At 39.3% G+C, this 23,250-nt stretch overlaps 2 protein-coding genes across 2 annotated transcripts; both read right to left on the bottom strand.

Annotated features, from left to right (window-relative positions):
• Nucleotides 1–3,277: 3,277 nt before the first annotated feature.
• Nucleotides 3,278–5,447, bottom strand: LOC105230643 (transcription factor grauzone). The gene is made up of 5 exons (XM_011211562.4): nucleotides 5,313–5,447; nucleotides 4,829–5,249; nucleotides 4,378–4,747; nucleotides 3,738–4,323; nucleotides 3,278–3,650 (listed from the first exon to the last, which is right to left on the bottom strand). Exons 1-5 carry the CDS (start codon nucleotides 5,421–5,423, stop codon nucleotides 3,444–3,446), a joined length of 1,695 nt encoding a protein of 564 aa, XP_011209864.2. The 5' UTR covers nucleotides 5,424–5,447; the 3' UTR covers nucleotides 3,278–3,443.
• Nucleotides 5,448–12,336: 6,889 nt separating this feature from the next.
• Nucleotides 12,337–15,247, bottom strand: LOC105230642 (transcription factor grauzone). Its single transcript, XM_011211561.4, is given in 6 exon segments — nucleotides 12,337–13,332; nucleotides 13,420–14,002; nucleotides 14,145–14,332; nucleotides 14,334–14,512; nucleotides 14,578–14,920; nucleotides 15,005–15,247. Coding segments are annotated over 6 exon segments (1,590 nt in total). The 5' UTR covers nucleotides 15,116–15,247; the 3' UTR covers nucleotides 12,337–13,146.
• Between the last annotated feature and the right edge of the window lie 8,003 nt (nucleotides 15,248–23,250).

The following is a 23,250-nucleotide window of genomic DNA, read 5'->3' on the forward strand; positions in this document are numbered from 1 at the left end:
GCCCAAAATTGGACTTTCCGAATGGACCACCTAAGACGCAGCCGCGGTCAACATTTAAATGAAATTATCTTCAAAAAGTAAATGTCATGAACCAATCTAACGTTTCAAATAAAGAACCGATGAGATTTTGCAAATTTTATGCGTTTTTTTTTAAAAAAAAGTTATCAAGCTCTTAAAAAATCACCCTATATAATGGAGTTACTGAATGTATGCACACTATGGTCATTCACGGCTTTGGATTCGAATCACTTGGTTAAGGTATAAAGTAGTAATGCATCGTAAACGTTTTTAACATACCTCGCAAGCCCAAGACCAACATGAAAATTTAAATAATATTCACTCACTCACATTTTCTGATTTCTCCAGTTTTCACACATAAACTGATATATGCTACATAATTTAAGGCTCTGTTGATGGAAATCGTATTTGGGGGAAGGAGCTAAAGACTACTCATTTAACTAGTGTGCAATGGAGTCCAGATAATCGTTTAATATTATTTGGGTTAGCTAATGGTGAATGTCATCTTTATGACAACCAAGGAAATTTTGCGGTCAGTAGTTAATAGTATATACATTAGTTTAGCGCTTACAAATCTATACATTTCATACCAAAAACAGATGAAGCTGAATATACAGTGCGTCACCCTTAGTCCAAATAGAAATTTTAGAATCTCGGCACTTTGTTGGTATAGCGGACGGGCACCATCCAACCGACCAGTTCTAGCTGTTTGTTTTGAGACGTGCAAATTGCAAATTATGCGAAATGAAAGCGATGACGGTATGTAATTTTGTGTAAATTACACGTGAACAATCAAATTTCGAAATATATACATATGCTTATGTGTTTTTATTAATTTAGCCCCAGTTATCATCGATACTGGTATGCGAAATATAGCTGCTGAGTGGAATCAAGACGGTTCTGTGCTTTCTGTTTGTGGAATTCTTATAGATTTCAATACTTCGAAAGAATCGAATCAAGTAAATTTTTACTCCCCATTCGGACATTTGATACGCACTTTAAAGGTTCCAGGGAATGAGATCTCTTCACTTTCATGGGAAGGAAAATCGCTACGCATTGCAATGGCTGTCGATTCATTCATATATTTTGCAAATATACGTCCAGATTATATGTGGTGTTATTTTGAAAAAACGGTTGTTTTTCTTAATAAAAGCAATACCAATCAAACGCGAAATTCAATGACCAATGTTATCACTTTCTGGAATACAGTTTCTAATCAGGTGTTGTATACATAACAAGTCAATATGTATTAAATGTATAGTATAGTGCAAAATAGTATATTATAAATATTTTCAGAGTTTCCTAAAGGAAGTCGAGCCAGCATTGGGGATGGCTGCTTGCAACGAGCATTGTGTTTTAGCTGTAGAATGCTTAAATAGTAATATGAAGGAAAACATTGTAACTGTTTCAACAAATCCAATTCAGAGTGACGATAAATGCTATCAGTTAATGTTGTGCAACTCTATTGGTACTACTGTGGACTGTAAGTACAAAACTGAACGGTAAAATTCCAAACACAACATTATCTTGAGGCTATACAAATAAGTGATCCAATTCTAGTTACAAGTAGAGTAGACCAACGTTTTATGAAATGATATTTCGGCATAAAAAAAATAGTTTAAACTACACTTTATCTACATATTTTCAAAAGATCTTATTCAGACCAAATTACGGCGCATGGAAAGTTCTGATATTTCAAGATATATGCAGAAGAAATAGTAAAAAAACTTCCTGGGCTATCGAGGAAGTATTTTGTGATTTTTATACGAAAACCAGCTCTTCACTATCCTTGAGGTGTGTTCAGAGTCATTGTCATGCTGAAAAGGAATATGGTTCCATTACATTCTCCAGAATTCTTTAAATTTCGTCTTGGTCAATTATCCTCTGAACACGCATAATTGAGCCAACACCAAGGCAGGAAAAAGCTCCCCAAACCATAGCAGATCCCTGAGGTTTAGGGTAATGTTTGGAGAAAGCCTTACATATGATTTTCCATCCGATTGGATTCGAACAATGTTTTGGCATAAAGTGGTACACACTTAAGACATTATTTGTGCAAAGTTTTATCCCGTTATATTAGTTGCATCTTGATTTGTGTATTGGAAACTGAACGAATCAAGTAGAATTTAAAATTTGTTCTATATGGGAAGTAAGCGTCGTTGTTGTCCGATTTTGTCCATTTTCATAATGTGACATAAGAATGCAAGAAGAATGCCACGTAGTACATTTTGCCCAAATCGATTTTTCGGATCCGAGGTATGGGATTTCACCAAAAACTGGGCGGTGCCGCGCCTATCGTTCAATTTTCACACTGGTTTTCATACGGCTCTCTCATACCATCTCTGTAGTAAAATTAAATGTGTCTGGCGTATTTAGTTATAGATTTATCGCGCTTTTCGTACTTTTTAACGTTACCATTATATGGGGATCGGTTTTATCGTCCGATTTCACCCATTTTCACATTGTCGGTAGAAGTTTTGTTCTCCGAAAATTCGGTTGTTGTAGCTTAAGGGGTTTAGGATATATGTACATTAAACTTGTTCGAGGGCGGGGCCACGCCCACTTTTTTTTTTTTTAATTTTTGTCCACACTCTGTATCAAAGTATAGTTTTATATCTTAATTTATTCCTTAGTTATGGCACTTTATATGTTTTCGGTTAATGGCGATTTGTGGATGTGGCAGTGGTGCGATTACGCCCATCTACGAATTCGATTTTTTTTGTACTAAGGAAACCACATACCAAGTTCCATGGAGATATCTCAATTTTTACTCAAGTTATAGCTTCCACGAACGGACGGACGGACAGGCAGACAGTCAACCAGATTTCAACTTGTCCCGTCATCCTGATGATTTATGTATGTATATATACCCTACATCTATCTCGTTTAGTTTTAGGTGATACGTACACCTTTTAGGTGAACAAAACTATAATAATCTGTAGCAACTGGGTGCAAGAGTATAAAAACTCCACTTTTCTAATTGCATGGCCAGCCAAGAAACACAAACCGGGAAATCAATTTTGATTTTTTGTAATAACCATTTAGCAAATTGCCATGTATTTACTTACAAAACCCGTTCATTGTCTACACTATGAATAACAGTACTCATAATTTACAGTGCACGATTTTTTCTAGTATATCGTTTCTAATTGTAAGGTCACCACTGTATATACAAATTTATTGCAAATGAAAGGCTTAAAACTGAAAACCCAATAGCCTTGCCAAAACATTAGCACTTAAATCTTAGAAAATATAGCGATTACAACATAATAACTGGCTGGAGTGTATTTGTGACATAAAATATCGAGTCATAAGACATATTTAATAGTAATAAAATATCCATAGCCAAGAGCTATTATACTAACTGTACATATAAATACAAATGTATGTATATTTAATGCAAAAACATTCACTATGATTATGTATTAATTGTTATATAATGAATACAAGTTTTGTGTATTTTCCTGTTGATTACTCAATATCTGCTGTGAACTTCCATTATTTGTTTTTTTCCAATTCTCCCATTCTAGGGGATGCATTTTCTTTTTATGCGAATGCATATTTGAATTGGAAGTACGCGTACAAAATGGACATTTGTAAAGAATTTCACCAGTATGTTGTGCCATATGTTCCTGAAAATACGAATGAAGACAAATTGATATAATTATGCGTTGATAGAGTAAATTAAATGGAACTATTATAAATTAATTAATTTTTACCCGCAAATGAATCGCTCGCTTAAAAGTCTTTTTGCATTCCTCGCAGGTAAATACGATATTTGAATGAACCCGATATTTATGTCTTGTTAAAGCATCTTGATTTTTACATTCCCGTCCGCATGTTTCACATGTGACCGCTTTTTGATCTTTGGTATGTAATCTTCGTATATGTCGTCGAAGATTATCTTCATCCTTGAGCCAACGATCACAACCATCCAATGTGCATTTTACCTTCGGACCACCATCATCGAAATGCGACCGTACATGCTTTTCAAATGACGCTTTATCGCGCATCTCTTTAGCGCACACATGACAAATATTGGTTGGTCGACCGTGTTGCTTGCATACGTGAATTTTCAAAATATCATTACTGGCGAAGCGACTATTAGGACATAGGTCACAAACGAATATTCGCTCGTTCTGGGGCACATGCGAGTTTTTATGAATTTCAAGTTTCTTTTGGCAAGGAAATCTCTTAGGACATTGATCACAATTGTAATTTAGTTCCTCCTCTGGTGCATGGGCAGTTATCATATGACGGGAGAGTGTTGACTGTTCCGCAAAATTTTTTTTACAGTCTTTACACCTTTAACGGAATTAGAATTATAAACCATAATATAGACCCATATGTTTAACATACCTAAAGAATTCAGGATTGTCGTGTTTATACGCATGACGTACGATCTCAATAGGGTGAAATAATTTCTTATTGCAACATCTTACGTATGATCTTATTTTTGGATGCTGTTTTTGGAAGTGTTTTCTAACAGAAGAAAAGTCCTCGCTGATAAATGTGCACAACTCGCAGATCATAGGAATATATTTTTTAACCATCTCTTTGTCTTCCGAACTTGATTTAATATTTGATCGACTTTTAATCTTTTTCGGACATTCATTTGGTTTTGCAGATTTATCTCCTTCATTTTTACGCTTAATTTTTTTAGAGCCTAATATTTGAAGTGTAACGTATTTTTGTTTTTTTCTGATTTCTGAATTTGTTGATTGTATGTCTTTAAGAATGCAAAATAATATGAAAGAGTTAACAAGTGCTCGTATTTATATATATACATACATATACATATTTATATTACCTGCCATCTTAGGCAAATTGTTTTCATCATTTTTAAATTCCAGTTTCACGACGATATCATTTTTTATTTTAAGGGAGCTTAGTTCACTAAAAGGATTTAGCAAGTCCGTTTCAGTATTTGTTGCTTCGTTACTAATTGAAGAGGGCATTTCTAGTTCGCAAAATTGATTTATCTCCTCACTCGAGTTGTCTGTGGACTTTTTAGCCTTCGAATTTGTCTTTTCTTCGGGTTCTTTTTTAATAGTTACATTAGGATCAATAAATTCAATGTCCATTAATTCACTTAGGGGCTCCTTTTTTATGCTGTTATCAGCAAGTACTGAATGAGCCTGCTCTACCATTTTATAAAATTGGTGAAAGTCGTTTAGTTTTAACCAGCACGATGGGCAAATCGCTGCATATATGTCATCATCAGAATGTAACTAAAATAATTTATGTAGGATCTATACAAGAAACCTTTATTCAATATGTGCATAAGTATGTACCTTAAACCAAAAGTGTAACCCGATAATATCAGCAATACCCATTTGAACACCTTCTTCATCGAATATGCCTAGCAAACCATCTGAATATTTGTCACATAGTTTGCAAAACATATTAAAAATTATTTTAATCCAACCAAATACTCAGCAATTGTTATCACAAAGAACAAATCAATGTATACAATAGTAGCGAAACCTCAAATATTTAACAAAATTTAACATGGCTGTCTGTGGTGAATCAGGGTGGCGGTAGTTCATATTCACTAATATGAGTAGCGTATTGTTACAAAAAGTAGTATTAAGTTGTATTTGTATTACTATATGCATCCCTGATTATGAACAATAGCTGTAGGTATATGGAATAGCATTTGTCTTGTTGTAGACATCTGGCGCCACACTGTCTGCTCGTCTAGTTAAACAATTGCTGAGTCTGGCGCCGCGACTGTCTGCTTGCGTCTGGCGCCGTATAGCCGTATGTTCTGGTAATTTCCAGACGCGATATTCTAGAAGGACACGTCGGCATCAGCGAGAAGTGCGTGGCTATAGCCGTATGTTCTGGTAATTTCCAGACGCGATATTCTAGAAGGACACGTCGGCATCAGCGAGAAGTGCGTGGCTATATAAGCCGTGGCAGCGCCAACGTAATCAATCAGTGCTAAGAGTAAACTGCTATAGTGTAGACGAGTTGTGAAATAAAGAGTTGTTGAATTAAATTAAACAGTGTTGATTTTATTTGTCAATCCAGAGATACGAACCTAACAAAGTAAACTAGCAAGAGTAAATTCGTAACAATTGGTGTCAGAAGTGGGATTGTCAAATAATCCAAATTCAAGATGGTTAAATTCGGAGAATTGAGAATTCAGCAATTAAAAAAGGAACTGGAGGAGCGTAATTTGCCGATAAGTGGGCAAAAGGCGGATCTGCAGGCACGATTACGTGAAGCAATGGAAGCGGATGGAATTAATGTGGACGAGTTCGAATTTGTTGGGCCAGAAACTTCTACAAAGGTAGAAGAAAAAGTAGAAGAACAACGAACATCATCAAGTGTGGACATGAACTTGCTGTTAGTGGCTATTAAGCAAATAGAAAATCGTCTGGCACAGCAAATAGCTGAAAATACAGAAAATGCGGTGCAAATAGAAAATCGTCTGGCACAGCAAATAGCTGAAAATACAGAAAATGCAGTGCAAACAGAAAATCGTCTGGCACAGCAAATGACGCAAATAGCTGAAAATACATCACAGTTAGAGTCTCGCCTTACACAACAAATGACTGAAAATAATACGCAGTTAGAAAATCGTTTGGTACAACAGATTACGGAAAATACTACACAACTACAAAAACAAGTGCAAGAGAAATTTTCAAAATTTGAAGACGAATTAAGCACTTTAAAAAATGACGAAGAAAATTTGAAATCAGAAGTTCTTCATTTGAGTAATCGGATGCGAGAACTGCAACTGCATGGCCCTGCACTATCAACAAATAATCCAAGATTGAAGGCACCCACATTCGATGGAAGTATTCCATTTCAAATTTTCAAACTTCAGTTTGAAAAGACAGCATTGGCCAATAACTGGAATGCAGCGGACAAAGTGGCGTCCTTGTTTGTATCATTGAAAGGACCTGCGGCAGAAATCCTTCAGACTATTCCAGACTGTGAACGGGACAACTATGAGGCATTGATGAGTGCGATAGAAAGACGATATGGTAGTGAGCACCGGAAACAAATATACCAGATCGAACTGCAAAATAGGGGTCAGAAAATGAACGAGTCATTGCAAGAGTTCGCAACTGAAATAGAACGACTGGCTCATTTGGCAAATGCAGATGCACCTGTGGATTACATTGAGAGGGTAAAAATTCAATGTTTCATAAATGGAATTCGTGATGTGGACACCAAACGCGCCACATATGCATTGCCAAAAAGAACGTTTGCTGAAACGGTTTCGCACGCCCTCACACAGGAAACAGCTTCCCTACTAAGTAAACCAGCACTCAAAGTACAAAGAGTTGAAACGGAACAACCAGCGCTGATGGAAGAAATATTGAAGACTCTGAAGACAATTGCTGCACAGCGAGTAAATACAACAGGCAGATGTTTCAACTGTGGAAAAGCGGGTCACTTTGCCCGTAATTGCAATATAAAGGTAAACCCATCAAAACGGAATCAACCAACAGAACACCGAAAGAGGATTCACCACAAAAATGCGGATGCATTATCGCGTCGCCCTTGTCCACTGGAATTTAAACATTGCTCCAAATCAGAAGGAAAAGAAGGTATAATCGACGTGCGATCACTGAATATAGAACCTGAAGATGATTGGACTCCTCACCGCATCAGAATCAATCAGCTGGAGGACCCTGATCTTGCAAAGCTGATAATAGCCAAAGAAAATGGGGTACGACCACCAAAGGAACAAATAAGTAGCGAGAGTCCAACTGCAAAAGCATATTGGGCCCAATGGAACAGCATAAACCTCGTTAATGGATACCTTCATCGTACCTGGGAAAGCGAAGATGGCAAACATTCTCGTCTGCTGATCATAGTACCGAAGTCCATGATCCCAAAAGTATTGAAAGAATATCACAATGGACCTAGTGGAGGGCACCTTGGAATAACAAAAACTATAGAGAAGATTAAACAACGGTTCTACTGGATCGGTTGTCGAGATTCCATAGCAGAATGGATAAGTAATTGCGTAGAGTGCATGGCAGCTAAAGGTCCTAAAGCCAAAAGTCGCGGTAGGCTACAACAGTACAACGTGGGATCACCATTTGAACGAGTCGCAATGGATATTGCAGGTCCGTTCCCAACCAGTACGGCCGGAAACAAATATCTACTGGTTGTCATGGACTATTTCAGTAAATGGCCAGAAGTATATGCCTTACCAAACCAGGAAGCGAAGACAGTAGCCGAAGCGTTTGTAGAAAATTGGATAACAAGGTTCGGAGTGCCCGTCGAATTACACTCAGATCAAGGCAGGAATTTCGAATCTTCCATTTTCCAAGAAGTCTGTACATTATTGGGCATCCACAAGACACGGACAACAGCGTTACACCCACAATCAGATGGGATGGTAGAGAGATTCAACCGAACGCTCGAAGAACATCTGCGGAAAATCGTTGATAAAGAACAACGGAATTGGGACAAGTGCATCCAGATGTTCCTGCTGGCGTATCGTTCAGCGAAGCACGAGACAACTGGTTACACGCCAGCAAAGATTATTTTCGGATCTGATCTGCGACTCCCTGCTGATCTTAAGTTTGGTACGAATCCTACAGCTGTAAGAAATGATGGAGATTATTGTTCTGCCTTAAAGGAAGAAATGAATGAATTGCATCTAATGGTAAGACAGCATACGCATCTGATGAGCAATAAGATGAAGGACCGGTTCGATCAAGCGGCAAATTCAAAAGGTTTTGAAGAAGGTGATCTGGTCCTGTTGTACAATCCACTTCGAAAGAAAGGCTTGTCCCCGAAATTGCAGACAGCCTGGGAAGGACCCTATATGGTGATGAAACGACTTAATGACGTGGTATACCGCATACAAAGAAATGGGAAAGCACGATGTAAAATGAAAGTAGTACATTTGGAGAGGCTCGCCCCATTTGGTTCAAGAGGATTTGTGCCTAATCGGGACGATTAGGCTTTAGTGGAGGGCAGTGTTACAAAAAGTAGTATTAAGTTGTATTTGTATTACTATATGCATCCCTGATTATGAACAATAGCTGTAGGTATATGGAATAGCATTTGTCTTGTTGTAGACATCTGGCGCCACACTGTCTGCTCGTCTAGTTAAACAATTGCTGAGTCTGGCGCCGCGACTGTCTGCTTGCGTCTGGCGCCGTATAGCCGTATGTTCTGGTAATTTCCAGACGCGATATTCTAGAAGGACACGTCGGCATCAGCGAGAAGTGCGTGGCTATAGCCGTATGTTCTGGTAATTTCCAGACGCGATATTCTAGAAGGACACGTCGGCATCAGCGAGAAGTGCGTGGCTATATAAGCCGTGGCAGCGCCAACGTAATCAATCAGTGCTAAGAGTAAACTGCTATAGTGTAGACGAGTTGTGAAATAAAGAGTTGTTGAATTAAATTAAACAGTGTTGATTTTATTTGTCAATCCAGAGATACGAACCTAACAAAGTAAACTAGCAAGAGTAAATTCGTAACAGTATTATCAAAAATTGTATCAATACTTGCCATGTTCATTTTTTATTTTTACTCGGTTTTGTATATTCTATCCGAGTAGACCATTTAACTCGTGGTGAAAAAGTGTTTTTGCATGTGGTTGAATATAACCGAGTCAAAATGAAGCATAAAGATAGTAATTGATTGCTTTACTATTTTATTATAATAATACTATTTTGCAGTTCAAATAAATTAATTAAAAAGTGGGAATTCAAATTCATTTGTGTTATGACTTTAACTTTATTATTCAAAAGTATATGTAGACATAATTTTTGAGTTAATGGATTTTTTTATAATGAGCAAATTAATTTAAAACTACGTTGTGTGTGACATTGTATGTATTATATAAATATTTGTATGATATTTAAAATTTTGTAAATAATAATATTTAATAGAATCTAATGTTTAAAATATATATTTATATTAATATTTTAAATGTCATTTAAATTTTTAATTTCAATAAATATATTTTAAAGTATAACTACAGTGATTGGTATATATCAGAAGAGTGATTGGTATATATCAGATCAGTGTTACTGATTGGACCTTATCAGTGTGGCTTCAGACCTGGTAAATCAACAACCGACCAGATATTCACCATGCGCCAAATCTTGGAAAAGACCCGTGAAAGGAGAATCGACACACATCACCTCTTCGTCGATTTTAAAGCTGCTTTCGACAGTACGAAAAGGAGCTGCCTTTATGCCGCAATGTCTGAATTTGGTATCCCCGCAAAACTAATACGGCTGTGTAAACTGACATTGAGCGGGACCAAAAGCTCCGTCAGGATCGGGAAGGACCTCTCCGAGCCGTTCGATACCAAACGAGGTTTCAGACAAGGCGACTCCCTATCGTGCGATTTCTTCAATCTGCTGCTGGAGAAAATAGTTCGAGCTGCAGAACTTAATCGAGCAGGTACAATCTTTTATAAGAGTGTACAGCTGCTGGCGTATGCCGATGATATTGATATCATCGGTCTCAACACCCGCGCCGTTAGTTCTGCTTTCTCCAGACTGAACAAGGAAGCAACACAAATGGGTCTGGCAGTGAACGAGGGCAAGACGAAATATCTCCTGTCATCAAACAAACAGTCGTCGCACTCGCGACTTGGCACTCACGTCACTGTTGACAGTCATAACTTTGAAGTTGTAGATAATTTCGTCTATCTTGGAACCAGCGTAAACACCACCAACAATGTCAGCTTTGAAATCCAACGCAGGATAACTCTTGCCAACAGGTGCTACTTCGGACTAAGTAGGCAATTGAGAAGCAAAGTCCTCTCTCGACAGACAAAAACCAAACTCTATAAGTCACTCATAATTCCCGTCCTGCTATATGGTGCAGAGGCCTGGACGATGTCAACAACAGATGAGTCGACGTTGCGAGTTTTCGAGAGAAAAGTTCTGCGAAAGATTTATGGTCCTTTGCGCGTTGGCCACGGCGAATATCGCATTCGATGGAACGATGAGCTGTACGAGATATACGGCGACATTGACATAGTTCAGCGAATTAAAAGACAGCGGCTACGCTGGCTAGGTCATGTTGTCCGAATGGACGAAAACACTCCAGCTCTGAAAGTATTCGACGCTGTACCCGCCGGGGGAAGCAGAGGAAGAGGAAGACCTCCACTCCGTTGGAAGGACCAAGTGGAGAAGGACCTGGCTTCGCTTGGAATATCCAATTGGCGCCACGTAGCGAAGAGAAGAAACGACTGGCGCGCTGTTGTTGACTCGGCTATAATCGCCTAAGCGGTGTCTACGCCAGTAAAGAAGAAGAAGTTACACCAGGTTGTTCAATAAGTTTTGTCGTTCGATAAGAGAGGTCATCGCTAATTGCCAACATTTTTTGTTTTGTTGGTACATATGTATATCATTTCATTCTTTTACAAGCAATTTGGCGTCGCCGGGTCACAGTATCTTTTTAAAATATGATAAAAATTATTTTTTTTGGAAGGTGTAGCACCAAAAGAAATTCACGAACGAATTTAAAAAGTGTATAATGATTGTTCACCTACAATTAGAACGGTAGAAAGATGGGTTGCTGATTTTAAACGTGGTCGTACAAGCCTTGAAGACGATCCACGTGAAGGACGTCCAAAAAGCGCATCAACACCAGAAATCATAGCCAAAATACAGGATATGATTTTGGAATAACGTCGAAGATGGTTATGGGATCAGTTTTTTGGGATGCGAGAGAAATTTTGTTTGTGGATTACTTGCAAACTGATAAAGCAATCAATTCTGAATATTATTGCTACCTTTTGGACCAGTTAAAAGAAAAAATTCGTAAAAAAAGACCCGGTTTGGAGATGGATAAAACCCTTTTCCATCAGGACAATGCACCGTGTCATAAGAGCACTTTGACAATGGCAAAAATCCATGAATTAAAGTTCGAATTATTGGAGCATCCCCCTTATTCACCAGACTCGGCGCCCAGCGACTTTCATTTGTTTCCAGAACTCAAAAAATTTATGAGTAGCAAACGTTTTTCATCGAAAGAAGAGGTCCTAACGGCTGTTGGCTGTTGCAGGGAAATTGTACTGAATAATAAAGTGTATTTTAAATCATAAAATTGTGTTTTTCTTATCAAACGACTAAATTCATTAAACAACCTGATAGCTTCCGTTCAGCCGAATTTAAAGCCTTTCGTCAAAAGTTAGTTTTCGGTCAACAGCAAGAATGCAATAAGCAAGGAACGCTATTTTTTGGACGTATACAAAAGGATAATAGAGATCTGCCCCACAGCTGTGAAACGGTGATTAAAAATAACGGTTATTTTTAGTCATTTGTTAATAATATTGATTTTGTCTTATAGATATTTTAATGTGTGCTAAATTCTCGTCCATACGTTGTATTTTTATTATAGAAAAAAAGTTTCAGCTATTTTAATTTTTAGTGAAGTAATAAATAATTTTTGTATAACATAACGGTTTTACTTTCATTAAATGCAAGCCGAAAATGCAGCGTTCGTTAGAGCAGAGGTACGCGATTAAATTCTGGGTGAAACTCGGAAAATCTGCGGCAGAGACGTTTGATATGATCAAGCAGGCTTACCCAGATGTTGCTTTAGCAAGAAGTGGAGTGTTTCGGTAGTATCAGGCCTTTTTGGAGAGCCGGGAAAAGGTCGTTGATGAAGACCGTGCTGGGAGACCTGCGACTTCGACAAACACCGACAATGTGACTCGTGCGCGCAAAGTTTTGAACTCAGACCGTCGAATAAGTATTCCTTTATTTTTTTAACTCAAAAGACTCAAACGAAGAGTCAATCCGGTCTGATAAGACATCGCAGCCGTTTGGAAGCTGCACCACAACAACGCCCTTGCTCACACCGCCTTTCTTGTGAACAGCTACCTCAAGGCCGGTATCCCAATACTTCCGCAGTCGCCCTACAACCCAGATGTGCCCCTTCCGGACTTTTTTGTTTCCTTGTCTGAAAAGGCCGATGAAAGGCAAGTATTTTGAGACGACAGAGGGGATCCAACAGCATGCACGTCGACTCTCAAGGCTATTCTGAAGAATGCCTTCCATGACGCCTTCGCGCTGGCTGCATCGACGCAGAACGAGACTATTTCGAATGTTTTTATAGAATTGTAACGATTGGTTCAATGAATTTTTTTAATAGCTATTATTACTGCTATGCATTTTATTTACAAAGTGCTCTGTTGTTTACTTATCAACTGCTGTGAACTCCCTTGTTTCGTTTTTCGCCACACATCCCATTCAATAGGGTGCATTTTCTTCTTATGCGAGTGCATATTAGCATTTGAATTGAAAGTTCGAGTACAAAATGGACACTTGTAGAGGCTTTCACCAGTATGCTGCGCCATATGTTCCTGAAAGACGAGTTTGTATTAGAATTATGTATTTATGCAAATATCTATTAATTATATATATGTATATAAAATAATATTCCTGCTCACCCTCAAAGTAATTGCTTTTTTGAAAGTTTTATTACACTCCTCACAGGTAAAAACTTCATTTGAGTGCACATAAAGTATATGACTTCGTAATGCGCGACGATTTTTGCAAACACGGTTACATTCATCACACTTGAAAACCAGTCCCTCATCATTATGTCGACGCATATGCTGCCGCAAATTTTCTTCATCCTTAAGCCATCGATCGCAATCAGGTCGTGGACATTTAACACGAGGTCCGCTGTCTTCGAAATGTAAACGTACATGTTTTTCAAATGATGCTTTATCTCGAATCTCTTTAGCGCACACATGACAAACGTTAGTAGCCCGACGATGACGCATGCTTATGTGAATTTTCAATAAATGATTGCTAGCAAATCGACTGTTTGGACATTGATCACATATAAAAGAACGCTCATCCATTGGTACATGTGAAGGCCGATGTAACTCTAATAAATGTTTTCGTGAAAACTTTTTGGGACATTGGTCACAGGCGAAATTGAGTTCTTCCTCTGGGGCATGCGCAGCAATCATATGAGATTTTAAAGTGTACCGATCAGAAAAAACTTTTTGGCAATCCTGACATCTAAAAATAATATACTATTAAAATATGTATGCAAATGTTAATTTCTTAGAAAATTATAGTTAAAAGCGCTTGGAATGCAGTTAATTAGTTATTTTACAGTTCTCTAGGGTGACTAAGATAAAATAATCAACAATTATCGTACTTAAAAAAATCAGGATCTTCGTGTTTATACGCGTGCTGAACAACTTTGAACCGTTTATTTAATTTTTTGTTGCAGCAACGAATGTACGGTTTAATCATGGGATGTTGCAAACGGAAATGTTTAGCCATTGCGGTGAAGTCTTCGCCCACAAATGTACAAAGTTCACAACCCATGGGAATGTGTTTTTTTAACCATAGCATCGTCTTGTGGCGTTGAGGTAATAACTTTTTGCCGTTTTGGTTTCTCCTGCTCATCATCATCATCATCATCTTCACTGTCCTCTTCATCTTCATCCAGTTTACTCTTTCCCAGTCTTTTTTTAGATTGTGTCCTTCGCACATATTTCCGCGTTTGTCTCGGTGTTTTTTCTAAATGAAAGAAATTACTATAAACCTATTCATTTATTATTACACTAGTGAAATAATTGACGAACCTGTTATGTTTACAGCATTTGACTCATTTTTAATTTCTTTGGTTTTTATTTCATCTTCTTCTGAATCCTCATTCATACTATGCTCAAGTTCGGCTTCATATAATGGATTAACAGATTCTTCAACTTTCTCATTTACGCGTAAAAATTCTAAACATTCCTCTTTAATTTGAACAGACTGTTGAGTAAAATCCTGTTCAGTCACAGTTACGGTTTCAAGTTTCACGCAGGTATCACTTAGACTCGATTGCGCTTGTTCTATTGCCAAATAAAATTGATGGAAATCGCTTACTTTTAACCAACAAATTCGACATATCAACGTTGAAATGGTGTCATTAGGCACAGGCTAAAGCAAAAGAGTTATATAGGAATTAAACAATTAAAAATATGTTCACATGAATTTTGATGATTGGTTTGTAGTTATAAACACCTGGAACCAGAAGTGTCGTTTCAATATCTCCGCAATTTCCAGTTGTTCGCCATTGACGTCAAATATTTCCAAACAGCAATCAGAATCTTTTAAACAGAGTCGGCATAACATTTTGTGAAGTAAAAACTTTTATTTTAATTTTATGTTTTCACAAGGAAAGTAATTTGTCAAACAACATCAAAAACACCAGATTATTTGCGTAAATAGCGTTGCCACCTTTTCAATCATTTTTAACTAAGCAGAAAAGGCTTAATTTATAGAAAAGTCTTCCATTGATATTGTTACGAATTTACTCTTGCTAGTTTACTTTGTTAGGTTCGTATCTCTGGATTGACAAATAAAATCAACACTGTTTAATTTAATTCAACAACTCTTTATTTCACAACTCGTCTACACTATAGCAGTTTACTCTTAGCACTGATTGATTACGTTGGCGCTGCCACGGCTTATATAGCCACGCACTTCTCGCTGATGCCGACGTGTCCTTCTAGAATATCGCGTCTGGAAATTACCAGAACATACGGCTATACGGCGCCAGACGCAAGCAGACAGTCGCGGCGCCAGACTCAGCAATTGTTTACCTAGACAAGCAGACAGTGCGGCGCCAGATGTCTATTGTTTCGACGAGCAGACAGCCGTGGCGCCAGATGTCTACAACAAGACAAATGCTATTCCATATACCTACAGCTATTGTTCATAATAAGGGATGCATATAGCAAAACAAATACAACTTAATACTACTTTTGTAACACTGCCCTCCACTAAAGCCTAATCGTCCCGATTAGGCACAAATCCTCTTGAACCAAATGGGGCGAGCCACTCCAAATGTACAACATACTTTCATTTTACATCGTGCTTTCCCATTTCTTTGTATGCGGTATACCACATCATTAAGTCGTTTCATCACCATATAAGGTCCTTCCCAGGCTGTCTGCAGTTTCGGGGACAAGCCTTTCTTTCGAAGTGGATTGTACAACAGGACCAGATCACCTTCTTCAAAACCTTTTGAATTTGCCGCTTGATCGAACCGGTCCTTCATCTTATTGCTCATCAGATGCGTATGCTGTCTTACCATTAGATGCAATTCATTCATTTCTTCCTTTAAGGCAGAACAATAATCTCCATCATTTCTTACAGCTGTAGGATTTGTTCCAAACTTAAGATCAGCAGGGAGTCGCAGATCAGATCCAAAAATAATCTTTGCTGGCGTGTAACCAGTTGTCTCGTGCTTCGCTGAACGATACGCCAGCAGGAACATCTGGATGCACTTGTCCCAATTCCGTTGATCTTTATCAACGATTTTCCGCATATGTTCTTCGAGCGTTCGGTTGAATCTCTCCACCATTCCATCTGATTGTGGATGTAACGCTGTTGTCCGTGTCTTGTGGATGCCCAATAATGTACAGACTTCTTGGAAAATGGAAGATTCGAAATTCCTGCCTTGATCTGAGTGTAATTCGATGGGCACTCCGAACCTTGTTATCCAATTTTCTACAAACGCTTCGGCTACTGTCTTCGCTTCTTGGTTTGGTAAGGCATATACTTCTGGCCATTTACTGAAATAATCCATGACAACCAGTAGATATTTGTTTCCGGCCGTACTGGTTGGGAACGGACCTGCAACATCCATTGCGACTCGTTCAAATGGTGATCCCACGTTGTACTGTTGTAGCCTACCGCGACTTTTGGCTTTAGGACCTTTAGCTGCCATGCACTCTACGCAATTACTTATCCATTCTGCTATGGAATCTCGACAACCGATCCAGTAGAACCGTTGTTTAATCTTCTCTATAGTTTTTGTAATTCCAAGGTGCCCTCCACTAGGTCCATTGTGATATTCTTTCAATACTTTCGGGATCATGGACTTCGGTACTATGATCAGCAGACGAGACTGTTTGCCATCTTCGCTTTCCCAGGTACGATGAAGGTATCCATTAACGAGGTTTATGCTGTTCCATTGGGCCCAATATGCTTTTGCAGTTGGACTCTCGCTACTTATTTGTTCCTTTGGTGGTCGTACCCCATTTTCTTTGCCTATTACCAGCTTTGCAAGATCAGGGTCCTCCAGCTGATTGATTCTGATGCGGTGAGGAGTCCAATCATCTTCAGGTTCTATATTCAGTAATCGCACGTCGATTATACCTTCTTTTCCTTCTGATTTGGAGCAATGTTTACATTCCAGTGGACAAGGGCGACGTGATAATGCATCCGCATTTTTGTGGTGAATCCCCTTTCGATGTTCCGTTTCGAAGTCGTAATTCTGCAATCTTTCGATCCATCGTGCAATTTGGCCTTCCGGATTCTTAAACTGTAATAACCATTTTAATGCTGCATGATCGGTCCTCAGCAAGAACCGTTGTCCATACAAATACTTGTGGAAATGTTTTACACATTCCACCACAGCTAGTAGTTCTTTTCGCGTCACACAGTAGTTTTTCTCTGGTTTCCCGAGCACTCTGCTGTAATACCCAATTACTCTTTCTTGTCCGTCGATGAGCTGAGACAGGACACCTCCAATTCCATAAGCGCTCGCATCTGTATCCAGGATGAATTTCTTTCCAGGTATTGGATAAGCTAACATCGGCGCCGTACAAAGTAGTTCTTTCAGCTGCTCAAATGCTTTTTCTTGTTCCAACTGCCATACAAACGGACGATTCTTCTTGGTTAAATCATGTAAACTTCTAGCCACGTTCGCAAATCCAGGTACAAAACGGCGGTAATACGTGCATAAGCCAAGGAAGCTGCGGAGTTCATGTATGTTGGTGGGTCGAGGCCAATCTTTGACTGCTTTTATTTTTCCTTCCTCGGTGTGAATCCCCTCAGTTGACACTTTATGTCCGAGATATGTGACCTGCTTCTTCCATAATGAACACTTTTTGGGATTCAAGCGTAATCCGGCTGCTGCTATTCGCTGAAAGACTTCCTCTAGATTTTTCAGATGATCATCAAAACTTTTTCCCATGATGATAATGTCATCAAGATACACTAAACATGTCTTCCAGTTGAGTCCTTTTAACACATGTTCCATCAGTCGCTCGAACGTTGCAGGCGCATTACATAACCCAAATGGCATCACAGAGAATTCCCATAACCCGTCGCCCATACTGAAAGCGGTCTTTTCACGGTCACATTCATCAATCTCGACTTGCCAATATCCACTTCGTAGATCTAATGTAGAAAACCATTTCGCTCCAGACACCTTGTCTAATGTAGCGACGATTAGTGTTATAGGATAACTGTCTATCTTTGTTAAATCATTCAACTTCCTATAAACTACGCAGAAACGGTTGCTACCATCTTTCTTTTTAACTAAGACGATAGGTGAGCTCCATGGACTTATTGAAGGTTCGATTACACCGTTTTTGTGCATGTCTTCAATAATTTTGTTAGCATCCTCTCGTTTTGCTAGTGGAACCCTACGCGGAGCTTGTCGGATTGGTTTAGCGTCTCCAGTATTTATGCGATGTTTGACAATGCCGGTTCTTCCTGTGTTTCCTTCGTTTGCAAATATGGATGCGTATTTTTCTAATAGTTTTTCTGCTTTTAATTTTTCATTTCCATGCAGTTCGTTCAGCAAATTATTTAGGAGTGTAGGACTTATCTGCTGAGGCTCAATCGTAGGCTTCTGTTGTGACCGTTCGCATCGTGCTATTGCACTTATATTCTGGCACTGTCCAATTACTGCTCCTTTCTTCAGACTTATAGGCGTGTTGAATTCATTCACTACTCTCACCGGAATGGTGGCGTCTTCTCTAGTTTTCACAAGCGTTCTTCCTACCAATATGGGTGTATCTATTTTTGTTGGTTCCACAATCCACAACTCTTCAGTCCCACCTCCTCCATTCACTTTAGCCCATACAATCGCCTCAGATTTTGGTGGAATGCTCTGATTATCATCAACAATCACCCTCTTACTTTCAACGTTGGTCACATATCCGGTGTTTATAGGCATCTCCATGTTCTGGCAAAACAGCATTTGCTTGTTTAAATCCAAAGTAACCCCGTGATCAATCATGAAATCTACTCCCATTATAATTTCATCCGTGATTTCTGCTACGATGAAGGTGTGATTAACTTCCAGGGTACCAATCATCACTTCGCAAAACACTTTTCCCGCGACAGCTGCTTCCTCCCCGGTGGCCGTTCGAAGCTTGCAACCGACTAATGGTTCAACCGTCCCTCTTACCACATCCGGTCGGATAATTGAATGTGTGGCACCAGTATCCAAAGTAAGCGTTGACAGTCGTCCATTTACGATGCCGTTGATAGTAAGATTGTTGTCATGGCGACCTATTTGTGATATCGAGATGGTGGGGCAAATAAAGGGTGATTTTTTAAGAGCTTGATAACTTTTTAAAAAAAAAAACGCATAAAATTTGCAAAATCTCATCGGTTCTTTATTTGAAACGTTAGATTGGTTCATGACATTTACTTTTTGAAGATAATTTCATTTAAATGTTGACCGCGGCTGCGTCTTAGGTGGTCCATTCGGAAAGTCCAATTTTGGGCAACTTTTTCGAGCATTTCGGCCGGAATAGCCCGAATTTCTTCGGAAATGTTGTCTTCCAAAGCTGGAATAGTTGCTGGCTTATTTCTGTAGACTTTAGACTTGACGTAGCCCCACAAAAAATAGTCTAAAGGCGTTAAATCGCATGATCTTGGTGGCCAACTTACGGGTCCATTTCTTGAGATGAATTGTTGTCCGAAGTTTTCCCTCAAAATGGCCATAGAATCGCGAGCTGTGTGGCATGTAGCGCCATCTTGTTGAAACCACATGTCAACCAAGTTCAGTTCTTCCATTTTTGGCAACAAAAAGTTTGTTAGCATCGAACGATAGCGATCGCCATTCACCGTAACGTTGCGTCCAACAGCATCTTTGAAAAAATACGGTCCAATGATTCCACCAGCGTACAAACCACACCAAACAGTGCATTTTTCGGGATGCATGGGCAGTTCTTGAACGGCTTCTGGTTGCTCTTCACCCCAAATGCGGCAATTTTGCTTATTTACGTAGCCATTCAACCAGAAATGAGCCTCATCGCTGAACAAAATTTGTCGATAAACACATTTCGAACCGAACACTGATTTTGGTAATAAAATTCAATGATTTGCAAGCGTTGCTCGTTAGTAAGTCTATTCATGATGAAATGTCAAAGCATACTGAGCATCTTTCTCTTTGACACCATGTCTGAAATCCCACGTGATCTGTCAAATACTAATGCATGAAAATCCTAACCTCAAAAAAATCACCCGTTAGTTGTGGGAACCAGCTCACGCCCCTTTGAACTGTTCCGTTTTAGTTTAACGACTTGTGAGATGTGGATGCTCCGTCCTCGTTATCTGTTGGTTGTTTCCGTTTTGATGGGTTTACTTTTATATTGCAATTTCGGGCAAAGTGACCCGCTTTTCCACAGTTGAAACATCTGCCTGTTGTATTTACTCGCGGTGCAGCAATTGTCTTCAGAGTCTTCAATATTTCTTCCATCAGCGCCGGTTGTTCCATTTCAACCCTTTGTACCTTGTGTGCTGGTTTACTTAGTAGGGAAGCTGTTTCCTGTGTGAGGGCGTGCGAAACCGTTTCAGCAAACGTTCTTTTTGGCAATGCATATGTGGCGCGTTTGGTGTCCACATCACGAATTCCATTTATGAAACATTGAATTTTTACCCTCTCAATGTAATCCACAGGTGCATCTGCATTTGCCAAATGAGCCAGTCGTTCTATTTCAGTTGCGAACTCTTGCAATGACTCGTTCATTTTCTGACCCCTATTTTGCAGTTCGATCTGGTATATTTGTTTCCGGTGCTCACTACCATATCGTCTTTCTATCGCACTCATCAATGCCTCATAGTTGTCCCATTCACAGTCTGGAATAGTCTGAAGGATTTCTGCCGCAGGTCCTTTCAATGATACAAACAAGGACGCCACTTTGTCCGCTGCATTCCAGTTATTGGCCAATGCTGTCTTTTCAAACTGAAGTTTGAAAATTTGAAATGGAATACTTCCATCGAATGTGGGTGCCTTCAATCTTGGATTATTTGTTGATGGTGCAGGGCCATGCAGTTGCAGTTCTCGCATCCGATTACTCAAATGAAGAACTTCTGATTTCAAATTTTCTTCGTCATTTTTTAAAGTGCTTAATTCGTCTTCAAATTTTGAAAATTTCTCTTGCACTTGTTTTTGTAGTTGTGTAGTATTTTCCGTAATCTGTTGTACCAAACGATTTTCTAACTGCGTATTATTTTCAGTCATTTGTTGTGTAAGGCGAGACTCTAACTGTGATGTATTTTCAGCTATTTGCGTCATTTGCTGTGCCAGACGATTTTCTGTTTGCACTGCATTTTCTGTATTTTCAGCTATTTGCTGTGCCAGACGATTTTCTATTTGCTTAATAGCCACTAACAGCAAGTTCATGTCCACACTTGATGATGTTCGTTGTTCTTCTACTTTTTCTTCTACCTTTGTAGAAGTTTCTGGCCCAACAAATTCGAACTCGTCCACATTAATTCCATCCGCTTCCATTGCTTCACGTAATCGTGCCTGCAGATCCGCCTTTTGCCCACTTATCGGCAAATTACGCTCCTCCAGTTCCTTTTTTAATTGCTGAATTCTCAATTCTCCGAATTTAACCATCTTGAATTTGGATTATTTGACAATCCCACTTCTGACACCAATTGTTACGAATTTACTCTTGCTAGTTTACTTTGTTAGGTTCGTATCTCTGGATTGACAAATAAAATCAACACTGTTTAATTTAATTCAACAACTCTTTATTTCACAACTCGTCTACACTATAGCAGTTTACTCTTAGCACTGATTGATTACGTTGGCGCTGCCACGGCTTATATAGCCACGCACTTCTCGCTGATGCCGACGTGTCCTTCTAGAATATCGCGTCTGGAAATTACCAGAACATACGGCTATACGGCGCCAGACGCAAGCAGACAGTCGCGGCGCCAGACTCAGCAATTGTTTACCTAGACAAGCAGACAGTGCGGCGCCAGATGTCTATTGTTTCGACAAGCAGACAGCCGTAGCGCCAGATGTCTACAACAAGACAAATTCTATTCCATATACCTACAACTATTGTTCATAATAAGGGATGCATATAGCAATACAAATACAACTTAATACTACTTTTGTAACAATACATATGTGCAATATATATTTTTAAATCACCCAAATATATTTTTTACAACATTAATCTATTAATATCTCTAAAACTCTTGGACTCTGAACAAATGAAATAAGTTTATTTCCCAAATTAAGAAAAGTGTTTACGTTTTTGTTTTCAATTTACCTTCTATTCTATAAGTATAACGTCATATAGTAGGTTGCTTCTGAAGTAGCACCTGTTGGCAAGGGTTATTCTGCGTTGAATTTCGTGACTGACATTATTATTGGTGTTAATACTGGTTCCAAGATAAAGGAAATTATTTACGACTTCGAAGTTCTGGCTGTCAACTGTGACGTGAGCTCTAAGTCGCGAATGCGACGACTGTTTACCAAATTCAGACATAGCGGCTAAAAGGCAGCTCCTTTTTATGCTGTCGAAATCAGCTTTAAAATCAACGAAGATCGATCGATGTGCCGATCCTTCGTATCGTATCCTTCGCCTCCGTAGCTCGCCGGCAATCCATCGGCCCATATTTCGGGCCCCGGCGAAGTAGATCAGCCTCAGCCCATTTGGGGATGTTTCATCATGTAGGCTGAATTTACCGACCGTTGTGCTAGAGAAACCACAGTTCTCACAGGTGCGCTCCAAGCGCTCATAGAAGATATCTTCGGTCGCATCGTCCCTCCCTTTCGTCGGGGCCTAGTCACAAATCAGCGATAGTTTGAAGAACCCCGCTTTGATGCGGATTGCGGCTAGACGTTCATCCATGTGGGTGAATGGCAGGACAACGGAGTCTCTCTCCTATACCGAATTCGTGCTTCTTTATATTGCCACTGCAGTAAATGTCACAAGGTTCTACTCGTCTTAGTCCTTGTCCCGTCCATCGCACTTCTTGAACGACGGTGATGTCAGCCTTTGCTTTAACGAGAACATCAACCTCAGCGCACAACCCTGTAGAGGGGATGTTTTGCCTTCTCACCTTAGCTCACCTTCAAGCGGATGTTCTTAGGTTACCCAAAGGATACTTGGTCTAGAACCGGAAGTCGTGAGCTGCTTGATCCGTATGTTAAATAATTGTTTCTGATCACTCACAAGTGAATGGCGCTCAGAGAACTTTTCCCTTTCGCGCGA

The sequence above is a fragment of the Bactrocera dorsalis genome, chromosome 3, assembly GCF_023373825.1.
Source record: "Bactrocera dorsalis isolate Fly_Bdor chromosome 3, ASM2337382v1, whole genome shotgun sequence".
NCBI classification, from domain to species: domain Eukaryota; kingdom Metazoa; phylum Arthropoda; class Insecta; order Diptera; family Tephritidae; genus Bactrocera; species Bactrocera dorsalis.

Coding starts and splice junctions, on each gene's coding strand:
- LOC105230643 (XM_011211562.4), bottom strand. CDS start 5,423: ATGTTTTGCAAACTATGTGACAAATATTCAGATGGTTTGCTAGGCATA. Junction 5,250..5,312: donor GGTTACACTTTTGGTTTAAG/GTACATACTTAT, acceptor AAATTATTTTAG/TTACATTCTGATGATGACAT. Junction 4,324..4,377: donor GACAATCCTGAATTCTTTAG/GTATGTTAAACA, acceptor ATTCCGTTAAAG/GTGTAAAGACTGTAAAAAAA.